We start from the raw sequence: 20,531 nt of genomic DNA, 5'->3' as shown, positions 1-20,531 counted from the left end.
GCTTTTGAGGGTTAACACCAGGTCTGTAAATGATGGTGTTCTTGGGGTAATGGTTGGCCTTTTCGCGAAGGACTTTGAAGATGGCGTGTTATGATGCGTGCTTGGCAAATGACTGGTTCATAAGGAGTGTAGTAAATTGTGCTTGAAGTTATGCTTGCTCTTTGACAAGTTTGGTAGCGGTGCTGTCTCTGGAAGAGGTGGAGTCTTTTAGTGTCCTTTGTTTTAACAAGAAATGCTGAGATCAGACATACTAAACACTTGGATGTTTTAGTGCCTGAGCTAGCTTATCTTAAGACTCCCATTCAAACGAGACTAACTACTTGTTGGGAGTGGTGCGGATTATCCGGGTTTCTGTCTTTGTTCCAATCAATTGAAGATAAACTCTCCTTATCCAGAGGTGGACGTAAATCATGTAAGTTATATCTGATTTGTGATATAAGTTTTTTTTTGGTCAGATATGAATTTGAATGCTAGCATACCGTTAGACTTGTGACTGGTTTTGTGAGATGATCACTCTCTTGCAGTTTCCTGGACTGTGGATTGTCACAAAGCACAATGAAGCATAACTTGTAACTTACTCCGAGACGTCTCTCCAAGAAGTTGCTCCAAGAAGTTGCGGGCATTTTCTGTTTGTGGAATAACGTTTGATGCATTGTTGTTGTTTTTGTTAGATCTGTGATGCATTGATGTTGTTTTTGTTAGATCTGTGACACGTCAGGATTGCCAATTTAACCTGCCCTATCAGGCGCATTTACATCATAGGGCTGATAATCTTTGTCTGTGCTCCGCTGTGGATTAAACAGTTTAAGTATGCCATGTCATCCTAACCTTTTAAACATAATGTAGATACATCTTTAATTTGCTTTTACCTTTTAAGCTTTGTGTTTATGGTGACTGCTCATTTTATTACACACCATATCACACATGCATAATGATGCAGGAAGAGGTTTTTGGATAGCTCCTTTCAGTCGTTGGCTACTGCCATTCAGCTGGCTTTTTAGGTCGAGCCTGGGCAGCGCATGCGCTGCGAGCAATGCTGTATTGGAATATGTAATTGAAGCCCCACCCACTATACGCCCATATTTGTCATTGGCTGCTGTCATTGTTCTCGTAAATGCTGGCTTCTGATTTATTAGGCTTGTTAGTCCCTCCTTAGTACCGCCTTGTTTTCATTTGTAACCTTCCATGAGGACTGGCCTTTTTACTTTCTTTTGTTACATGGTATGTCTTCTTTAGTTCTTCAGCCCTGCGGATTGTGCCGAAAATCCCTCGCCGCGAATAGCAGCAATTTAGACCCATTGACTGCTGACCCGGATACTCTCAGCATTGCCGGCACAGCGAGCATTGCTCTCTCGCTGAGGCTGTCATATCCCTTCCACCATGCCACGAAATCCAAGCTTTGCCAGCCCTATCTTCTATCATTAAGATGCTGATCCTGCATCCTGGTATTTTTTCAAACGATGAGATCCGATCTCCCAGGGTCAACGAGCCGCACCTGCAATCCTGATACGCGTAATACTGCCCTCAACCATAGGGCCACTCTGCAGTAAATTACAGCCAAATGTTTTCAGACACTTTATTTGATAGTCCTGATGATGATCCAACATCTTACAGATAAGGATCAAAACACTGTCAACATAGTTGTCAACCATATACACAGTGATTCTAGCATTTAATATTGTGTAAAGGTGACCTCTTTATATTGTTTCACAATTTATGTATTCCACTATAGAAACGACCACAAACTGCCTGAGCCCTTTTACTTTGTCTGTTTTATATGTGGGTCCATGGATACAGGCTTGTATCCCATATTTCATATTAAATTTGCCTTTATCTGGCTGGATACTGGCACAAATATAGTACTGACTGGGGCTATATTCATTGTATATACATTTCTCACTGTCCCAGGGACCACTGTCACTTATAAAAAAATTATTTAGTCTAGAGACTATTTTCTTTAATGAGTTTCTCTTACTGCAGGAGTCTCTCGGGTGCAGTTGTGAGCACCGGCTCTTTCAACTCGTAGCAAATGGGGAGCTCTTCAGGGTCCATGGGAGACAGAAGGGGGCAATTCAGCAATGCCTTTTGGAAAGCAATAGGTTTCGCATTCCTGTGAGTTTAAGATATTGACATTGTAAATGACAATGCCTTTTATTTATGTTTTAAAAACCAAAACACAAATAAAAGGCATTGTCATTTACAATGCCAATAGCTTAAACTCGTGCAAATGTGAGACCTATTGCATTGCAGATGCTTGTTTAGTTTATGAATTGGTCTCCCCCTGGAGACCACTGTATTTTGTGCTACTTACCTGATTGCATTTGAAGTATTCCTTTGTATTGTGTTGATATATCCGGGTAGGAGATATACTAATGTGTTAGTGAGTGTTGTGTAATAAATAGAAGTATTTTTATATAAACACTGTGAGGTTCTCTTACATTTAACTTACACTACAGATTAAACTGGTAAAACAAGCTGCTTAACACTCCCTTAAGACAAGCCTGAAGGCTGCTCTCAACAGCTACCACTTTTTATCATAGACCACTAAAATCACCATAAGGGTTGCCTGGATTAGTGCACGGTGCATCGCTTAAATAAGTGTGCACCCTATACTAAAAGTGCCTCCTACAAATAGGCCTTTACAAAGCTGGTAGGGCTGGAGAAAAGTCTGTCATGTGAGCGATACTTTACATGGAGTTGGCACCAGCCTGTTGAGAGAACCGTGTACCCGGAGAGATAACTCAGCCATCTGTGGCCTTGCCAAGAGTTTTGCCACGTGTAGAGAAGTGCTGTTGTCTAAGGTGTATCCAACGGGGGTAAAGAGGACAAAGATCTGCCATTAAAGGCCTTCTGAGTTTTGTGAAATGGGGGAAATATTTCTACCATCTTTATTATTTATGAAAGGTGTGCACTATGATCAGTACGATATTGCTACACAACTTTGAGGTACTTCTTTTATAAACCTTTTAAGCATGAAAGACACTGGGACATGTCAGGATTCCAACCAATGCCTTTAGAAGACACACACAGATCTCAGGAGCAAGCATAATCACTAAGAGGTTTGTGCTGCAAACTAGACTATCTTGCCAACAATGTGGTGCAGTGGAGTTGGAACAAACTATGTTTTAAACCCAAAATGCCCCTGTTGCCCACTTTTTAGCCAGATTTTGTTTTGCTAATGTTTGTCTGTAGCCCTTGACAGTATCAATTGCTCCTGGAGTGCAGCATATCTTCACGCAGCAACTGCAGTGAAATGTGTGAAATTTAATTTTTCTTTACTACTGGCTTCTAAAATACGTAATCATGAAAAAAATTGCGTGATCAAATTTTGGGACCTGGGCGTTAGTTCTAACATGATTTATGGTGTTTACAAAGCCTACTGCTCTGGCCTTCGAATACATAGCTCCTATTAAATGCTCTGACTCCTTAGGTCACTTGAGTTAAAACCTACAGACAGACATAAAGAATGGAGCCTGCTAGGTTGGATGGGTCTGAGGGGGTACAGTTAATATTTTTGTCACCACGAGTTTTCTATTTTAACCCTATCGCTGCTGCCGTCAGCCGTCGGCCGTTGGACGTCACGCGAGCTACCTCCCTGGTGCTGCGCACGTCCAATGGCCGACGCGGCCGCACCCGTTTCTTCGAACTTTCAGCACTGGCGCTGAACGTTCGAAGCAGCAAACAGGTTAATTATCTATATTTAAGATGTATAAACAGTCTGTAGTTGTATCACCATTCCATTTTGGATTTTTACTTTTATTGTGATTTCTTGTTGGACTATCATCAGAACATCATTCATAAGTATTTAGTTGGTGACATTTGAACCTGAAATAAACTCTTAACACCCATTGGATACAAAAATAAACACTTCTTACAGAATAGATCAAATGAGGCCAGGTGGGCTTACCTTTAATAAAATTGGAGCAAACACTTGCCGCACTGCTTGGTACAAGGTATTTATTGGGGAGTCCAACATGGAGGACACAAGAATATTATTGTGAAGATTGTCTTCTGTGATGACGTCTGGACGAAGCTTGAAGAAAACAAGCACTTTGTCTTTTGTGTCACTGGCATCAACCTAGAAGAACAAAAGATTGAAGTTATGCATTCCATTCACGCAGAAGTAGATTCTTCTTGGGATTAAAGTACCCAAAGTTAATGCAACCAGAGTTTTGGAACGAGTGTCAGTTAGCTTAATAATAATAATAATAATAATAATAATAATAATAATACTCAAGTTTATAAAGCGCTTGGTTACAATAGGCTAGTGTGTCCCCGTGCTACGGTTCAACCCAACAAAGCATATCTCCAAAAGCCAATATTGCCTTACCTGTGTAAGATTGGTGACATACTCTTATGATTTTTATTTGTGTCAAATCCATAAAAAGAATTAAAAAAATATTGCCTTACCTGCAATTCAATAAAATATAGAAAACCTCACTTAATATGCTTAAATTACCATATCTGCCTACCATAAATGCCACAACTACAATACATTGCCTTCATTTACCTACCGATGTTTACCTACCTACCATAACTAATCTACCAAACCTAATTTACACCAACCTGCTATACTTGCCTATAATGCCAAACCTCCAATACACACCATACCTACAATCCTGTCCTAATGTACCTACCTACCTTAACTAATCTATCATACCTACCACGTACGCCTACCATAAATACCATATCTACAATACAGTACTAACATAATTTACCTGACATAACTAACCACCATTTCTAACACACCATACATAACCTACCTTTCCAAATCTAGTATACCCAACCTCCCTACCATACAGCCTACCTTGCCTACTACCATACCTAACCTACATTACTGCATCAAAACTACAATGGCTAACCTACATCCATGTCTGCAGTGTGTATATCTTACTCTAGGAGTGAGGTGGACGTTTTGTGAAAATGGAACAGTCATGCCTATGGCACCTCTAATATTGGATTAAAGTGCTGAAGCCTGCTTCTGAAAGCACTTGTGTTTAACTTTAGTAAAGTTCAAACTACAGCCTGCATGGTGAAAGTGCCAATTGCAGCTTTTGAAAGGCATAACAATGTGAATAACGTTGTTCTTTAAAAACAGTAAGACCTCTGAAACTCTTGAAACCCCTTGAAATACTCTAAATTGTTTACTGCGATTTGATTTATTGTGCCTCATATTGCAATCTTGAACATTGTATGGTTCCTTGCTCGTGATTGTAAATGGTGAATTTTGATGATGATGTTTAATAAAAAGTTTTAATTAAAATGTGTTTTTTTTAAAAAAACAGTAAGACCTGTTGCCTTTGCCAATAATGCTTTTTCAAATGTTTTGTTATCCTCGTTTTTATTTTTACTTTCTTTAAAGAACTCCTCCTACCCTCCAAACAATGTATTTTGGCAGCTTTTTACCTTCTGTGCCCACTCTCCATTCCGTGCTTGCCAACTAAGGTCATGCTAAAAATAGAGGAAAAAAATACTACTGCAACCTTTCACTGTTCACTAATCATCCATGCATATTCATTTTTAGGTCTGACATTAGAGAAGAACTTATGATTTTACTGAAATGACAGGATTAATACACTTGTATATAAGGGCTTTCAGCCAGCCCTCTATCCATTGGTCTCCTCAACTGGCATTCACATTTTTTTGCGTACCAGAACATACAGCATGAGCAATGGGTCAATCCTTTTCAGCCATTGGCTTTTCTAAACCGTGAGTGATAGCTTTTTGCCTGACCACTGTCACCTAAAAAGAAGTGTGCCTCAGTACCAGAAATTACTGTGTCAATGCTTTTCAGGTCTCGCCTAGGAAGCGCTTGCGCTGTTTCTGCCAGACGTGCTGTATTCAGGATATGGGCTTTAAAAGCTCTGCCCATTTTCAAGGACTGCCCCCGTTACATGTGTTGGTACTCAGAGCCTGAGAGCACTATTTAATTTATTTAACCTAATGCACTGGAGACCAGTGCTCGCTGTTTACAAGGCTCTGTTGTAAACAGGGCTGTAAATCTTGCTGTTATCTTTCCACATGTGCTGTGCATTCAAAGACCAAGGTCTGTTTTGGCTGCGGCTGCCTCCTCCTTCCTCCTGCTTTTGAAAAGTATGGCCTGACGTCACGGTCCCTACCTTCCTATAGCTGCTGCTGCCTCTGTCTCAGAGCTCAACAAGCATTTGCAAAGCAATAGGTCTCAATTTGCAAGAGTTTGAGCTATTGGTATTATAAATTACAATGCCTTTTATTTATGTGTTTTGAAAACCTGCTCTTTGTACTTACAGTCGCTGCTTAAAAGAGGCAAGGCTTGCAGTAACTGCGCCTCTTTTACGGCCAGCCTTGCTTCTCGTAAGCAAGGACTATAAATACAAAGTGTGTGTTTACGCACCACTTGCAGGTTTTCAGACCATGTAAATAAAAAGGCATTGTCATTTACAATGCCAATAGCTCTAGCTCTCGCAAATGCGAGACCGACTGCATTCCAAATGCTTGTTTTGTTTACATTCTTACAACTTTTTAGTACTCACAGCTATAGACAGAACAGCATACAACACCACAGAGAGTGAGCTTTGGTTCAGCCCCTTGCTTAGGGTTGGATGGCTTTCTGGTCTATCTTAGTCACCTGCTCTTGGTTAGATGGCTTTCCTCTCTATTCTTGTGTCTGTCTTGCTCCTGGAATATGTGTTCTTTGCCCCTGCTTTTGACTGGATGATGTGAATCATTGTACTAGCTTTCTTTTTTTAACATTGATTTCTCATGTCCTAATCCTTGCTCTCACTCACTCTGTAAATTGAGTGTACTCTTTCCCTAGCTTTGCCCACAACCCCACAAAGTCTCTCTATTCCGTCTCGCCATCTAAATCTCTGACAACAAGCCAGCACTCTCTCTGCTCCTCCGCTTCTCTATTCCCTCACTCTGTGCATATTCACACTCCTATTTAGCCAAGTCACACTGGTTGCTGCTATTGGTTTAGCCAGTACCAGATACTTTTATATATGTGCATGCATTGGTAAAGTCAAATGCGGCAACCAGCCATCTTGAAAGTGCATTTCCTATACCTTGATGACTGTCACCTTGCACGACACAACATGGTTTGATGCTACATGGTGGACATCTCCAAAGTATAAAAATGTTATTTTGTATACTTCAAAGATGGCTACTATGTTGTCTCACACAACGTTGTGTTACACAGGTTAGTCTTGAAAGTATAGGAAACACATTAGAAAATGGCAGCTGGCCGCAATTGGCTTTGTCAATGCTTGCGTAGTTTTAAAGGTTTTGAAGAACCAATGTTTGTTTATTTTTTAGAAACACTTATGTATTTAAACCGTTTCAACATGTTACAGTAATTCCAAGCCAAAAGTACATTTCTATGCCACAATAACATCAGTATTGTATATTAAAACGAAAATTATTTTTTATACCTGTTCTGAGTATACTTGCCTGCAAAGGTGCGCCAATACAATTGTATCAAATTATATGCACAGGTTATTTGATTTTTGTTTATTTAAAATTTTTATTGCAAGCATATCGCCATCACAGCATTTTGGTATTCTTTTTGTTTTTGCTGCATAGGATTACAATAAAAAAATTACAAGTTAATTATTGCACCAACTTGCCATGGTCAGAATTATTTGGTTTTTCTAAGGCTTGCATTAATATAGTGCTTAAATCCACAGGTTGGCGGTTTCTAAGAGCTTTAACTTGCAGGTAAAACTATTTCCCAATTTAGTGATATTCAACTTCCAATTACACAAGGATTCGCTTTTCTTTTGTAGTTCAAAATGAAAGGCTCGTCTTCTTACAAAATGACTGGAGCACATCCACAACGGCGGAAGCAAAAATAAAAACAAATACAACAAATATACGCACGTCACTAATAAAGCCACACATAAGCTTTTCAAACACACATACATCACGCAGGGATGTTCCATAAGTGTCAGGCTAGTAAAGGGCTTAGGGTTTGTGTAGACTTTTACTCTTTTCTTTTTTGCAGTACACTATTTGTTTGTCATTTGTTCTTTGGAAGAGTCGGTTCCTTTTAATAAATGCCTACATAAAGCACAATGAAAGTAAAATTTCAGACATGTGTTAAAATCTGGATTGTGGCGTAAACATTATCGGCGCCATCTTGTCCTTTTCAGATCCATACGTGCGCGTAAGCAGCAACCATTTTGATTGCCATGGCCTCTCTGCCCACTCCCGATAGCCAGCGTCTCTCTCTCCCCCTCACTCCCCAGCCTCGCAAGCATCCCCGACAGCCCCCGGTCTCTCCTGCTTGGGTCATAAACACACCTCCAGCGCGACCCTGTCTCCGAGCCACATCCCGTGCTGAACCCCCCTCACTCTTTCATCTCATTCATAGAACAGGCCCTTTTGATAACCTCTTCCTCCCTGCCCGATTGTCCGGCCAGACCCCAGGCCATCAACTAGCTCAACAGATGCAGTTTATTGCCCCCTACAGTAGGATCTCGCCCCACATCAAAGGAGCGGGGATTAATCAATGCCTTCACACCCCTAGATCCGACCGATCGCCCACATTCCTGTTCCCAGCGGAATGTCCAGCTGCGCGATAGCCATCATGCTGAGATTTGGGTTGCAACCTCTACTGTAGATATGTGTGAGAACGGGCCTGAACCGGGGATTCCAAAGATGCCTTTGTGAACTTCAAAGCAATACCACGGATGTCATAAATGTAATAAAGCCATAAACCTGTGTATAAGAGGCCAGGCCTCAGAGATGCGGGTAGAGCACCTCGAGAAGATACTCCGTTGTCTGATTTGACGTGTTCTGCTGACGTCGGAATAAACTCTTGTTTCCTGCCTTCCAGTCTCCAGCGCCTGCCTCTTTATTTGGTAACCGTGAGTTGGGTGAGAGGCGGCTAACGCCGGGCAATCCTTGAAAAGGGGTAATCGACCTGATCTGCCTGACCCTTTTTCCTCAATTGGCGTCCCAAACGTGGGGCCCATCAGCGACACGTGGATCCAGTGGGAGAGGTCCTGACGACGGAGTGAACGACTGCAACGATCGGGAAGTGCACCTGCCCGATAGACCCTCGTCTGGCAGCCGATCATCCGAACTTCACTGGTTCCGAGCAGACCTCTCTCGAGTGATCTACGGTCCTGACTGGGAACCATCAGGAGTGCCACGACAGAAGATAGAGGACGATCGGGCGCTGGAATCGGAAGACAGGAAACTGTCCATGCGGTCCGGGTAAGGTCGTGTAACACGACAAACTGTGAAATATTTGATTGATTGATTGGAAAATACTAGTATTACTCTCCGAATTGTTGGTTCTCTTGGAGATTCTCTGTCTGCAAACGGAGAGGAATAGAAAGTATTCTCTCTTCCTTTGCAGGTAGTGAAGGGTAGGTAACGCAGGCCTTTGCCCCCGTTGTAATCCGTCGTGCCTATCTTTCTCCCCCACTGATTGATTGTTTGCCCGAACATTGTTTGTTCGAGGATTGTTTTCTCGAGAATTCTCTGTCTACAAACGGGGAAGGATAAAAATATTCTGTCCTCCTTTGCAGATAGTGAAGAATAGGTAACGCAGGCCTTTGCCCCCGTTGTAACCCGTCGTGCCTATTTCTTTCTCGCCACTGATTGTTTGATTGAACGGACATTAATTGTTCGATATTGGTTCTTTGGAGGTATTCTCTGCTTACAAATAACGTGGAATAGAGATATTCTGTCTAGTCTTTGTAAGCAGTGAAAGGATAGGTAGTGCAGACTTTTGTCCCCATTGTAACCCGTCATGCCTATCTTCTCCCCATTGTTCAGTAGTTGGTTCAGCCCGGACCGCTTATTGGAGGTGGATCATCCGGCTCCTCTGGAGGGCACCCCTAATAAGGATATGTTTTTAAAGTATGGACTAGTCGCCGTAGCTTATAGTAAGTTATGGCATAAATATACTAAAAAGGATCGAGAAAGTCAGTGGCCACTGATAGGATCCTTCGATGACGCAAAAATAAGCGTGCTGGAAACAGCCCTTTGTAACAATAAAACAACGCCCACTATGCTTGATAGTTTCGGCATGTGGCGCAAGGAGACGGAACAACGAAAGAAAAGAAACGAAGTCAGACTAGAAAAAGAATTGCGAAAGGCAGCTCATTTAGCCGCGAGCAAGTTGAAAGAAGAGATAAAGGAAAGAGAGGGAGCTAGACTGAAGCAAGAATCCGAGACATCGAGCCAATGTCCCGTTAGAACACCCTCTACGCTTTACCCTGAGCTACCTTCGAAGCAACGAGCGAACGATGATCTACTACTAGGTCCCCCGATCATCTACATGCCCCCTCCATACGCCCCTTCCCAATCTCTAGTGCAACACATGCAACCCCCTAGCACAGGTGAGAGCAGTGCCAGAGCCTCGGTCCTCACGGCCTCCGCGCCGGCCGAGCCCCTTGTACTCAGCGCAGCGCAAGCAGCAACATTAGATGAGCCCGAAACTGAGAAGAAAGACTCTGCTAGGCTCCATCGATTGAGTAAGGATGAACGAGCAGGGATTGATAAGATCGCAAAGACGCTAGTAGAACGGAAAGAAAACGAAGATTACGTGACAGATATATGCAATACATATGCTGATAACCACAAACGACACTTTGTTGCACGTTTCTGTTACCACACCCTTAACGCCTATGAAGACCGGTATCGTAACAAGGTCCTGAAAGCCTAACGACTCTGTATAGAAAAGTCGACATTGGAGAGTAGGGCGAGGGTGATGTGACGGACCTCTTCTCGCGCACGCTTGAAGTCTTCCGCCACCTCACTGAACAGAGATTAGAGGCCGACACCACGACCCCTGTAGCGACTGAACCTCAACCCGAGAGAACTGACGCCATGATGCCAATAAGAGAAGCGGCACCTTATTGGGTCCCCTCACGAGGACAGGGAACACACGACGATATTAACCACCAAGATGCGAAAGGGAGGGTAGTGTACAACTGGGTCTACCAGCCCTGGGATCGGCAAGACATCCTGACTTTCCGAAAGTCCTTGCCCGATCTACGAAAGAACCCCACTGCCTTCTACACAGAATTAGGTACCGCCTTGGGTTCGACGATTATGACCCTAGCGGACATCGACTTGTTTTTCGGGCTATGTCTGCCAGCTGACGTGTGGAAGCAAATCCAGAAAGTCGACCACCTTGAGCTGTTCGGACATACCTGGTCGCAACTCGATGGCATAGACAAGCAGCGAGAGCCCGGACAGAAACCCTTGAAATCGATTCTAGACCTGCCAGACAAAATAGTACTAAAACTGAAAACTATAGTACCAGAAAAGAAGGTGGACTGGTCGGTCGTAACGGCCTGCTGCCAGAAACCACAGGAAGACGCCTCAGAATATTTTTCCCGGTTCGAAACGGTGTTCTCCGATTACAGTGGCCAGGACATGACCTCTGCGACCGGACATCACTTGTTCGTCCAGAACTTTGTAAAAGGCCTGACACCAGAAGTCTCGCAAAAACTGCAGACTAGTGAAAGTAGTTGGGCTGCCTCCAAACCCGCGGCTATCCTTCAGATGGCTCAATACTACGAACGGCAAAAGAACGAGAACGATAGGGCGACTGAGAAAAAGAAAAAGGACTTGAAAGAACGAGTGATGATTGCTCAATTGCAAGGAGTGACGACAGGAAGGGAACAGTATAGAGGAAACTACCAGTCGAATGCTCATAGAAATCCACCGCCTAGAGACCGCACACCCGCACCCGGCGCTCCACAAACAGACCTCGATGAGAACCAGTGTGCGTTTTGCAAAGGATATGGGCATTGGAAGTCCCAGTGCCCGGTCCTGCTAGAAATGTACAAAAATAGGGACGCAAAAGACATAGCGGGTGGGCCGAAAAATAGAGGACAGGGACGAGGGCACGCGAACGACGCCAGCAATAACAGATCAGGCAGACCGAACACTTTTGACCACCCCCGAAAGAACCAATGCCAGCAGACTGACTGTGACGACGCCCGCGACTTCGCATAGGACTGCCTAGGGCAAGGGAGGGATCCAGTCGAGCTCTATGTTGACCAGCAAGGTCCTTATGTCACCGCTAAGGTCCTAGGTACGAAGTCTCCATTTCTGGTAGACACTGGCGCGACACGTAGTGCATTATCTAAACGACTCATTCCAAGGGCACCCTTGTCTGGCACACGCATAACATCAATAGGCTTTGATGGTACGCCCTCCACTAACCCCTTATCCGCACCGGTTTCCTTCGACTTGGACAGTAACCCCACTGACACGACGTTTCTGCTTTCCTCCAACACCCCCGATGCCATTATGGGACTTGACTTACTGAAGCATTTCCGAGCTACTATCAGGGGTTCACAGGATGGAGTTCGAGTCATTCTGTACGATAACCCGACTTTGCTCAGACCTCATCCCGCACGACACATGTTCTCCATCTCTGACGCTGACGCATCCTTACTTGACTCTCTACCTCTGTATCTGTGGGCAAAAACTGACGCTGACGGAGGACGAATGATGATCGACCCCGTGCACATAACTGTTCGCCAAGATGCGATACTCCCAAAACTCCCACAGTATCGGATAACGCCCGAAGGTGAGAAGGCATTGGTAATGATAATCCAGTCCCTGGTAGAGGCAGGAGTGGTAGAGGAAGTAGTCAGCAATATTTGCAACAGCCCGATCCTACCCATTGTAAAGAAGCAGGGCGAGGGAGATGAGAAAGCGTACCGCTTCATCATCGACCTTCGAGAGGTCAACAAGGTAGTTGTACCTCAGTACCCCGTAGTCTCAGATATCGCCACCATTCTGACCCTGATTCCTTCCACAGCCACCATCTTCACTGTAATAGACCTCAAGAACACTTTCTTCTCCATCCCCATTCACCCAGACAGCCGCTACCTTTTCGGCTTCACGTTAAAATCCCGCTCATATAGATTTTGTAGAGCTACCCAAGGTTACACAGAAAGTCCCAGCATCTATAGCCAGGCCCTCAAGAGACAGCTGGACGCCGTTCAGCTACCGGAGGGAGTGGTGTTGATACAGTACTTCGATGACATCCTTTTGGCGGCCGACACCACTCCACTTGCAGTCACAGCCACCATCCAACTCTTGCACTTCCTTGCGGAAAATGGCCACAAGGTCTCCAAGAAGAAGTTGCAATTCTGCCAACCCCAGGTCACCTACCTAGGCCACCTCTTGTCCAAAGACGGGAGAAAGCTTACACCGATCGAATTCAGGTCATGCTAGAAACCCCTGTCCCAAAGACCCAGAAACAAGTCCGCTCCGTGGTAGGCCTCACCTCCTTCTGCCAGCAGTGGTTGCCAAATTTCAGCCTCATTGTAAAGCCACTACTTTCCCTACTAGCCAAAGATGTCCCTTTCCCACTCCCTTGGACCCCCGAATGCCAATCTTCCTTCAAAGAACTTCGAGACGCCCTTTGTTCTGCACCAGCCCTAGGAACCCCTGATTACACCAAGCCCTTCTCTCTCTACACTCACGAAAGGGAGGGGTGCGCTTTGTCTGTCCTGACTCAAACTATTGGCCCCAAGCAACGACCCTGTGCCTATTTCTCTGCCACCCTTGACCCCGTAGCGAGAGCCTTGCCTGCCTGCCTTCGAGCCGTAGCTGCCGCTGCTGTCTCTATCCGACAAAGTGAGGGGATCGTACTATCGAATTCCCTCACGGTATTAGTGCCCCATGCTGTTGACATCCTCCTGAACCAGACTAAGATGCAACACCTGACTAGCTCACGACTGACTGGATACGAACTGACTCTGCTTGCACCCCACATCACGCTGAAAAGATGCACCACACTGAACCCAGCCACCTTGTTGCCTCTGCCCGAAAACGACCCAAATGTCCCCCCTATACATGACTGTGTGACCCTCACAGACGAACAGACTAGGAGTAGAGTTGACCTCCGAGACACCGCCTTCACAGACCCTGACGGAGAGCTATGGGTAGACGGCTCTTGCATCAAACTCTCCGACGGCACCACCTCAGCTGCCTATGCAGTAACGACAGCCCGAACAGTAATTGAGACGGCCCGCATCACACAACGATCCGTACAGGCGGCAGAACTGATTGCCCTCACACAAGCATGTATTATAGCGACAGGGACCACGGCAAACATTTACACGGACAGCCAGTACGCCTTCGGAGTGGTTCACCATTTTGGACTCTTGTGGAGAGAAAGGGGATTCCTGACGTCCCACGGCACGCCCATCCTCCACGGAGATCTAGTCTCCGCCCTGATTGAAGCAGTTCTCCTCCCCAAACGATTAGCCGCAATCAAATGCCAAGCACACAGAAAGGTGACGGACATCATAGGACAGGGAAACGCACTGGCCGACATCACTGCCTGAACCACAGCTGAGAATAGGACGACGACACGCATATATGTGACCAGGTCACAAGCAGAAAAATGGACTGACGCTAGGGAAACGATTAGGGACATCCAGTTGGCCAGCACACCTCACAAACTGACTGAGTGGCACGGGTAGGCTTAAAAGACGATGAAGGCTGCTGGCGGACAAAAGACACAAACAAATGGTTGCTGCCTGTCTCGTACCTGATTCCCATACTGACTATGGCACACTCCCCCGCACACATAGGATCTGCCCCCATGATCGAACTCATCTCCAAGGTCTGGCACAACGACAAAATCCCGACTCAGCCAGTCGCTTGTTCCAGCAATGCCTTATCTGCCTGCAACACAACCCTGGGAAAGGAACTGTGGTACCCCGGGGAGGGTTTGGGGTCCCCGACCACCCCTTTGAGGTCCTCCAGATGGACTACATCCAACTAGAAAGATGCCAAAGCCTGAAGTATGTATTAGTCGTTGTGTGTGCCTTCAGCAAATGGGTAGAAGCCTATCCAACCCGTGATAACACTGCCATGACCACTGCCAAGGTACTACTGAAAGAGTTTTTCCCTCGCTACGGTCTTTGTCGAATTCTATGGAGCGACAACGGCCCCCACTTCATAGCCGAAGTTATCCAACTAATCTTGAAAGGGTTGGGTGTAAAACAGAGGTTTCATGCAGTCTTTCACCCCCAATCTGCTGGCTTAGTTGAGCGACACAACGCCACACTGAAACTAAAACTGTCGAAGATAGTGGCCACCACAGGACTTAAATGGCCAGATGCCCTCCCACTGGCATTGCTATCGATGCGCTCCACTCCCACTAAGCACCATTTGACCCCCTACGAGGTTGTATTTGGGCGACCGATGAACCTCTGGACCGCCCCTAAACCGACCTCCATTCACGACGTCCCGGATGTCCTACTGTCTGATTACTTGTGCAAATTGACTAAAACGTTGTCTGTCATTCATCAGCAGGTGCAGCAGGCCATCCCCGATGCTTCCAGGGGTCCGGGTCACGATATCCAACCGGGGGATTATGTGCTGATCCGAAATTTCCAACGGGCGAAGAGTCTGGAACCCCGGTGGACGGGCCCCTGGCAAGTACTGATCACCACCCGGACAGCTCTTCGAGTGGAGGGGAAACGACACTGGCTGTACGCACACCACTGTAAGAAGGTCTCCTCGACCTTGGCCACGACAGAAAACGTCAGCACCCAAGAAGAGCTCCTGAACAAAGACCGGCCATCGCTGAACTGTTATCCTGATACCGAGGCACTCGAACTTGCAAAATTCTCTGATCCCACTGTGCCATCCAGGGAAGGGTATTTTCTGCGTCGAAAGGAGGGAGCTTCGGCTAAGTAGACCACGGACTAAGTTGAATCTCAGAACGGTAGCCTAAACACAACCAAGGGTTACCCGGAGAGAAGCTAAACGAAGTCTGCGGTTCTGCCCACTACCGAGCACCTCGAAGATGATGGAAGCGCCAGATAAGAAGATGATGGAAGCGCCAGATAAGAAGATGATGGAAGCAACCGGAAATACCCACTACAGGAACCCAAAGACTGACAGTATGTACAAATCAAAGACAATTGCCCTTTTCATTGTCCTCCTCTTTTGCCTCCTCCTCATGACTTCCTTCTGGATCGTGGAAGAGAGCGCACCCGCTCATCAGATATTGCTGACCACTGCACAGCCAACCACTATAAAAGATTCAGAAAAGGGGGTGGTGATGAACAGAGTGTCTGAATTAAGCAGACCACTCTTACCCAGTCCAAAGATCAGGGCTTGATCCATCACCGTTATTTAGCTCACTGCCCCATCCCAGCTCAGAACTTGGCTATATGCAAATTAGTCTGTCCCTGGCCCAGTGCATCATGGGAACAGGGCAGACCAAACTACCAAGCCAATTCTTATACTGGGAAGGAAACAAGCTTCCGGGGACCGGTTTCTGCCATTTCAGGCGTCGTCGGCCCGGCTTGCTTGAATCCTGATGGTGCAATGAGCAAGGGACTCACACAGTTTGGTTTGCCCTGTTCCCATCATGCACTGGGACAGGAACAGACTAATTTGCATATAGCCAAGTTCTGAGCTGGGATGGTGCAGTGAGCTAAAAAACGGTGATGGATCAAGCCCTGATCTTTGGACTGGGTAAGAGTGGTCTGCTTAATTCAGGCACTCTGTTCATCACCACCCCCTTTTCTGAATCAACCACTACAAAAGAGCATCACCTGATTTCCCTTTCACCTCAGCTCCGAGAAAGGCGTAAGGAGTTCTGGAACAATTCCTTCGTGCAACTGTTGCACCAACACAACCTTGCCGCCAACGCCACAAACTGCTGGATCTGCGGGTTGCTCCCGCATGCCACCGGACACTCCATCCCTTTCATCCCTTCCCCTTTCTCAGTTCATGGCTCCTGCCTTGCCTGGTTGATCCTCTAGCAAGAGAGCTACAAGGACAACGCCACTTCTGGTCAAACAGTGTCACACTTTTACCATGGGTTCTGGCTGAACAAAACCGGGAGGACATCTGCTCCCTTTTGTCCTTTGACCTCTGGTTCCTCCTTCCATATGGACATCCCTGCCAAGGAACGAGTTGAAATGCAGGTGTTCCATAATCCAGCCAGACCCACCTTCTCCTACCTACGAAAACGAACCGCTGCCACCCTGACTGTGGCTCTGTCTGTTATCAATGTCACGGGCCTCGTATGCCTCGAAGGCCTGGGAACACAACTGGTGGGTCACAGTTCCTGCCACATCACCAGAACATTGGACTCAATTGATCCCCCCTCCTTTGTTGGTTCTCCGAATATGTACTTTGTTTGTGGCACCAAAGCTTACACTTGGCTTCCAAAAAGTTGGGGGGGTACTTGCTACATCGCCTTCGTTCTCCCTCCAACGTACGTGGCCCCAGCAAACCATCACCGGCAGAAGTATACAACAATAAGAACAGGGTATTTTAAAGGTGAGGGAAATACTGGGCGCACAGCTCACTGGTTATTCGCAGTAGCTATGGTAAAACTAGAAGGTGCAAATGGGTAAGAGGCAAGACCCTAAACCTCTCAAAGCTGTGTCGAGGAACACAACGTAAATAATCAGAACAGGACCCACTGCACACTAATAAGAGTTATAGCATTTCAGATGTCTCAATGGACATGAAAGTTCGGTTTTCATCAGTCAAAAATGGGGACACCAGTGTTTCGGCTCCTCTTTTAATCTTCATACAATGCCAGCCGACACGTGTTTCGTCGCAGGGAAACACCTTTTCCCGCGACTTCTCAGGGCTGGGGAGGATACAAAATTACAGGATGGAGTACATAGTGTTCAAACAGCAATGCTGCACACTCAGTTGTGATTATCAACGGTGCAGTCGTGAAGTGTGAGTGAAAGAATGTGATCATGCATACAACACAGTAGTGAATGCACTGGACACCAACCCTCATGTCACTGTGAGCTTATATGATTGTTAGTGTAGACGAAGGACTGGATGGACGGTGAATTCATAGGTGTTTGTGAAAAAAGGTGATATCTAAAAGTACATTCACCAAAAGTCGTGGGAAGACGGTAAGTGATGGGGTACTTAAAAAATATCATGAGACAAATGGTGTCTACACTGTGAAGCGGGAAAAGTGGTCGATGTCCCGTCAGATAATTCAAAAAGATTGGTAGTGTACGTCCTACCTGTTGGTGGTCTGTGTGGGACCATAGGTCTGTAATGCCACAAACGGAAGGAAACAGAGAGAAGAACAATAAACCATAAGGGTGTGTTCAAATAATGTGTGAGTTCTACGTGACAGTAGCACGGTGTGTGATTATTCAGTTTAAGGAAAGGAACTCACCGCAGTGCCGGTGATAATTCCGTCCCGGCCCTGCTCGAGACCGGGTTCGTCTTAGTGCAAGTTCAGTTCCTTAGTAAAGGAATATGGATCTCCAGCGAGTAAACAAAGTTGCTAGGATGAAGGGAAATGTAACCGATTGGGGTTAGCAGCGATTGGGTTAAGGATTAGTTACTTCGAAAAGATTCCTCAAAAATCATATCTTTGTGTTCTAGTTCAGCTCACCTTTGATTAATGGTCGCATTTGTTAAAGAAATGATCCAATCGCTTGTTCAGGCTAGATTTCTAGTCCACGTGTGTTGGGTGCAGACACATGTAGATTTCTTAGGGGTGACACCCTTAAGGGATGAAGAAATTTCGTCCACGCGACATGGCGGAAATAATATAAAAAAGGAAAGGAGAAATTATCGTTTGCACGCTTGTCCGGTGTCAAAACATAGTAATAAAATCGAGTGCATGGGACTACATTATAATTAATGGTTAGAAAGTTGAGCTAAAAAAATTTTAACATTACAAGCACACAGCATTCGATCCGTCCTGTGACGGACCAACGATCCCGAGTGTGTCAGCCTATGTCGCGAGGGGATCTCGTACCAGATTACGGCAGGAGAGTTAGCTGATGTCGGTAACACGGGAATCATTCCCACAGTCCCGCCTGAATAAGAAAAAATGTTTTGGAAGGAAATCTTACCCGTAGTGCGGAATGAGACGCCGACAGTGTAAGTCTATTCAATGGTAGTTCCGGGTACAGTCACGTGTTAGGAAGACCCAGAAGTAGATTAAGTAGTCAAAGAGCAAAAGAACCCGGATTCAGGTATCTAGAGCGTCAACTTATGATGCGATCGGATTGTGATTCGATATTGTTAAAATATCATGCACTGTAATTGCAACGGGAAAAGAAAAAAGTGGCATGCATCAAATAGCCGATGATAAATGTAGAAACGCTGTGAGTGTTGTGACCCAGTGTTACATACATATCGGGGAAATCTCGAGCATGCAGCATATCACGAATTATTAATGACAATTTTTTATCCATTTGAAATGGAACATTTTAGATCGTTCTTACAGAGATCGCGTTCTGTTATGCATAACTGAGACATTCGAATCATTCTTCTTACCCATCCTTTTTTTAACAAGGTTATTAGAACCTTAAGATGATTCTGTCAGCGTTCACATTATGCTGTACATTTCTTATATATTCACAATTATTGTCAAAATCTCCATTTTACAGTATTTCATTTGTGGACAAATCAATATCCCTTAAGGCAGATTAAGAAAAAAAGGGGTAGTAAATGAGCATCGAATTACCTCTATCTTAGAGGAGTCATGACTTTGTGACCTCATGTACATCGTATTGTGAGTTCGTAAATTACGTTGCGTGGGATCAAGTTAAAAACACAATAACCTTTTAGTAAGATGAACGACAACAAATTCATGTAGCAATGACAATACACATATAATTACATTTTTAGCTACTTGTCTAAAGGGAACACAGAGTATGTTCAAATTAATCTCCAAGGAAATATTGCATCTCCTGGTCGAAATTCAAACCGTGGTCAACGGATCGAAGACGGAGAATCCAAGTGGCCTCCAGTCGTCTAAGCTTAAGTTCCCTGTTGCCACCTCTGATACCTATAGGAACAGTATCTATCCCATAGAAAGACACTCGTTTGTCGATACTCTGATCAAAGCATGAAGCCGCATGCAATGCTACTGGGTACCTCGGATCCTGCTTGTGGATAGCTCTGATATGTTCTGCTATTCTCTCTTTCAGTGGGCGAATAGTGCTGCCTACATAAATCTTCTTGCAGACACATTCAATGATGTATACTACGAAACGTGTAGTGCAATTAATGTTTTCTTTGATGGTGTATCTGTTGCCTTTTGTGTCATAGAATTCTTTTGTCTTATGTTTAGCCCATCGGCACATGGAGCAAAAACCACATTTGAAAAAGCCTATATTTTTGGTTGTGAGCCAAGAGTTGGACGTAGCTTGCCTGGGAGTAGTAGGACTAAGTCTGTTTTTCAAAGTGTTCCCTCTTCTGTATGTGATTTGTGGATGATCTCCTATAAACTCTTGGATGCTCTTGTCGGCTCTTAGAATGTTCCAATGTTTTGTAAAGCTCCTGCGGAGTGATCTGTTATGGCTATTAAAATCAGTTATCAATCGGATTCTTTTGGAGCTGGTTTCAGTGACTGCGTGCTTCTTCTTGAGTGTATCTGCTCTAGTAATCTTCTTGACACGAGTAGTTGCTCTGTCAAGAAGATCGTCTGAGTAGCCTCTTTTTTTGAAGCGTGTTTGCATTTCTCTCAAATTGTGGTCAAATTCTCTGTCATTGCTACAATTCCTACGCGATCTTAAAAATTCACCATAGGGGATGGTGCTGAT

At 45.1% G+C, this 20,531-nt stretch overlaps 1 protein-coding gene across 2 annotated transcripts in view; it reads right to left on the bottom strand.

The window, feature by feature from the left end:
• The window catches only part of DYNC2H1 (dynein cytoplasmic 2 heavy chain 1), a 1,763,151-nt gene that overhangs the window by 1,721,820 nt on the left and 20,800 nt on the right, over window positions 1-20,531 (bottom strand). For both annotated transcript variants that reach the window (XM_078657019.1, XM_078657020.1), the window contains exon 2: window positions 3,908-4,078. In XM_078657019.1, coding sequence (XP_078513145.1) covers window positions 3,908-4,078 — 171 coding nt within the window. The remainder of the gene's footprint in view (window positions 1-3,907; window positions 4,079-20,531) is intronic.

Source organism: Lissotriton helveticus, chromosome 8 (genome assembly GCF_964261635.1).
Source record: "Lissotriton helveticus chromosome 8, aLisHel1.1, whole genome shotgun sequence".
NCBI lineage: Eukaryota > Metazoa > Chordata > Amphibia > Caudata > Salamandridae > Lissotriton > Lissotriton helveticus.
Note: the sequence above shows the minus strand (reverse complement) of the source record. Positions and strands in the feature narration are given on the sequence as shown.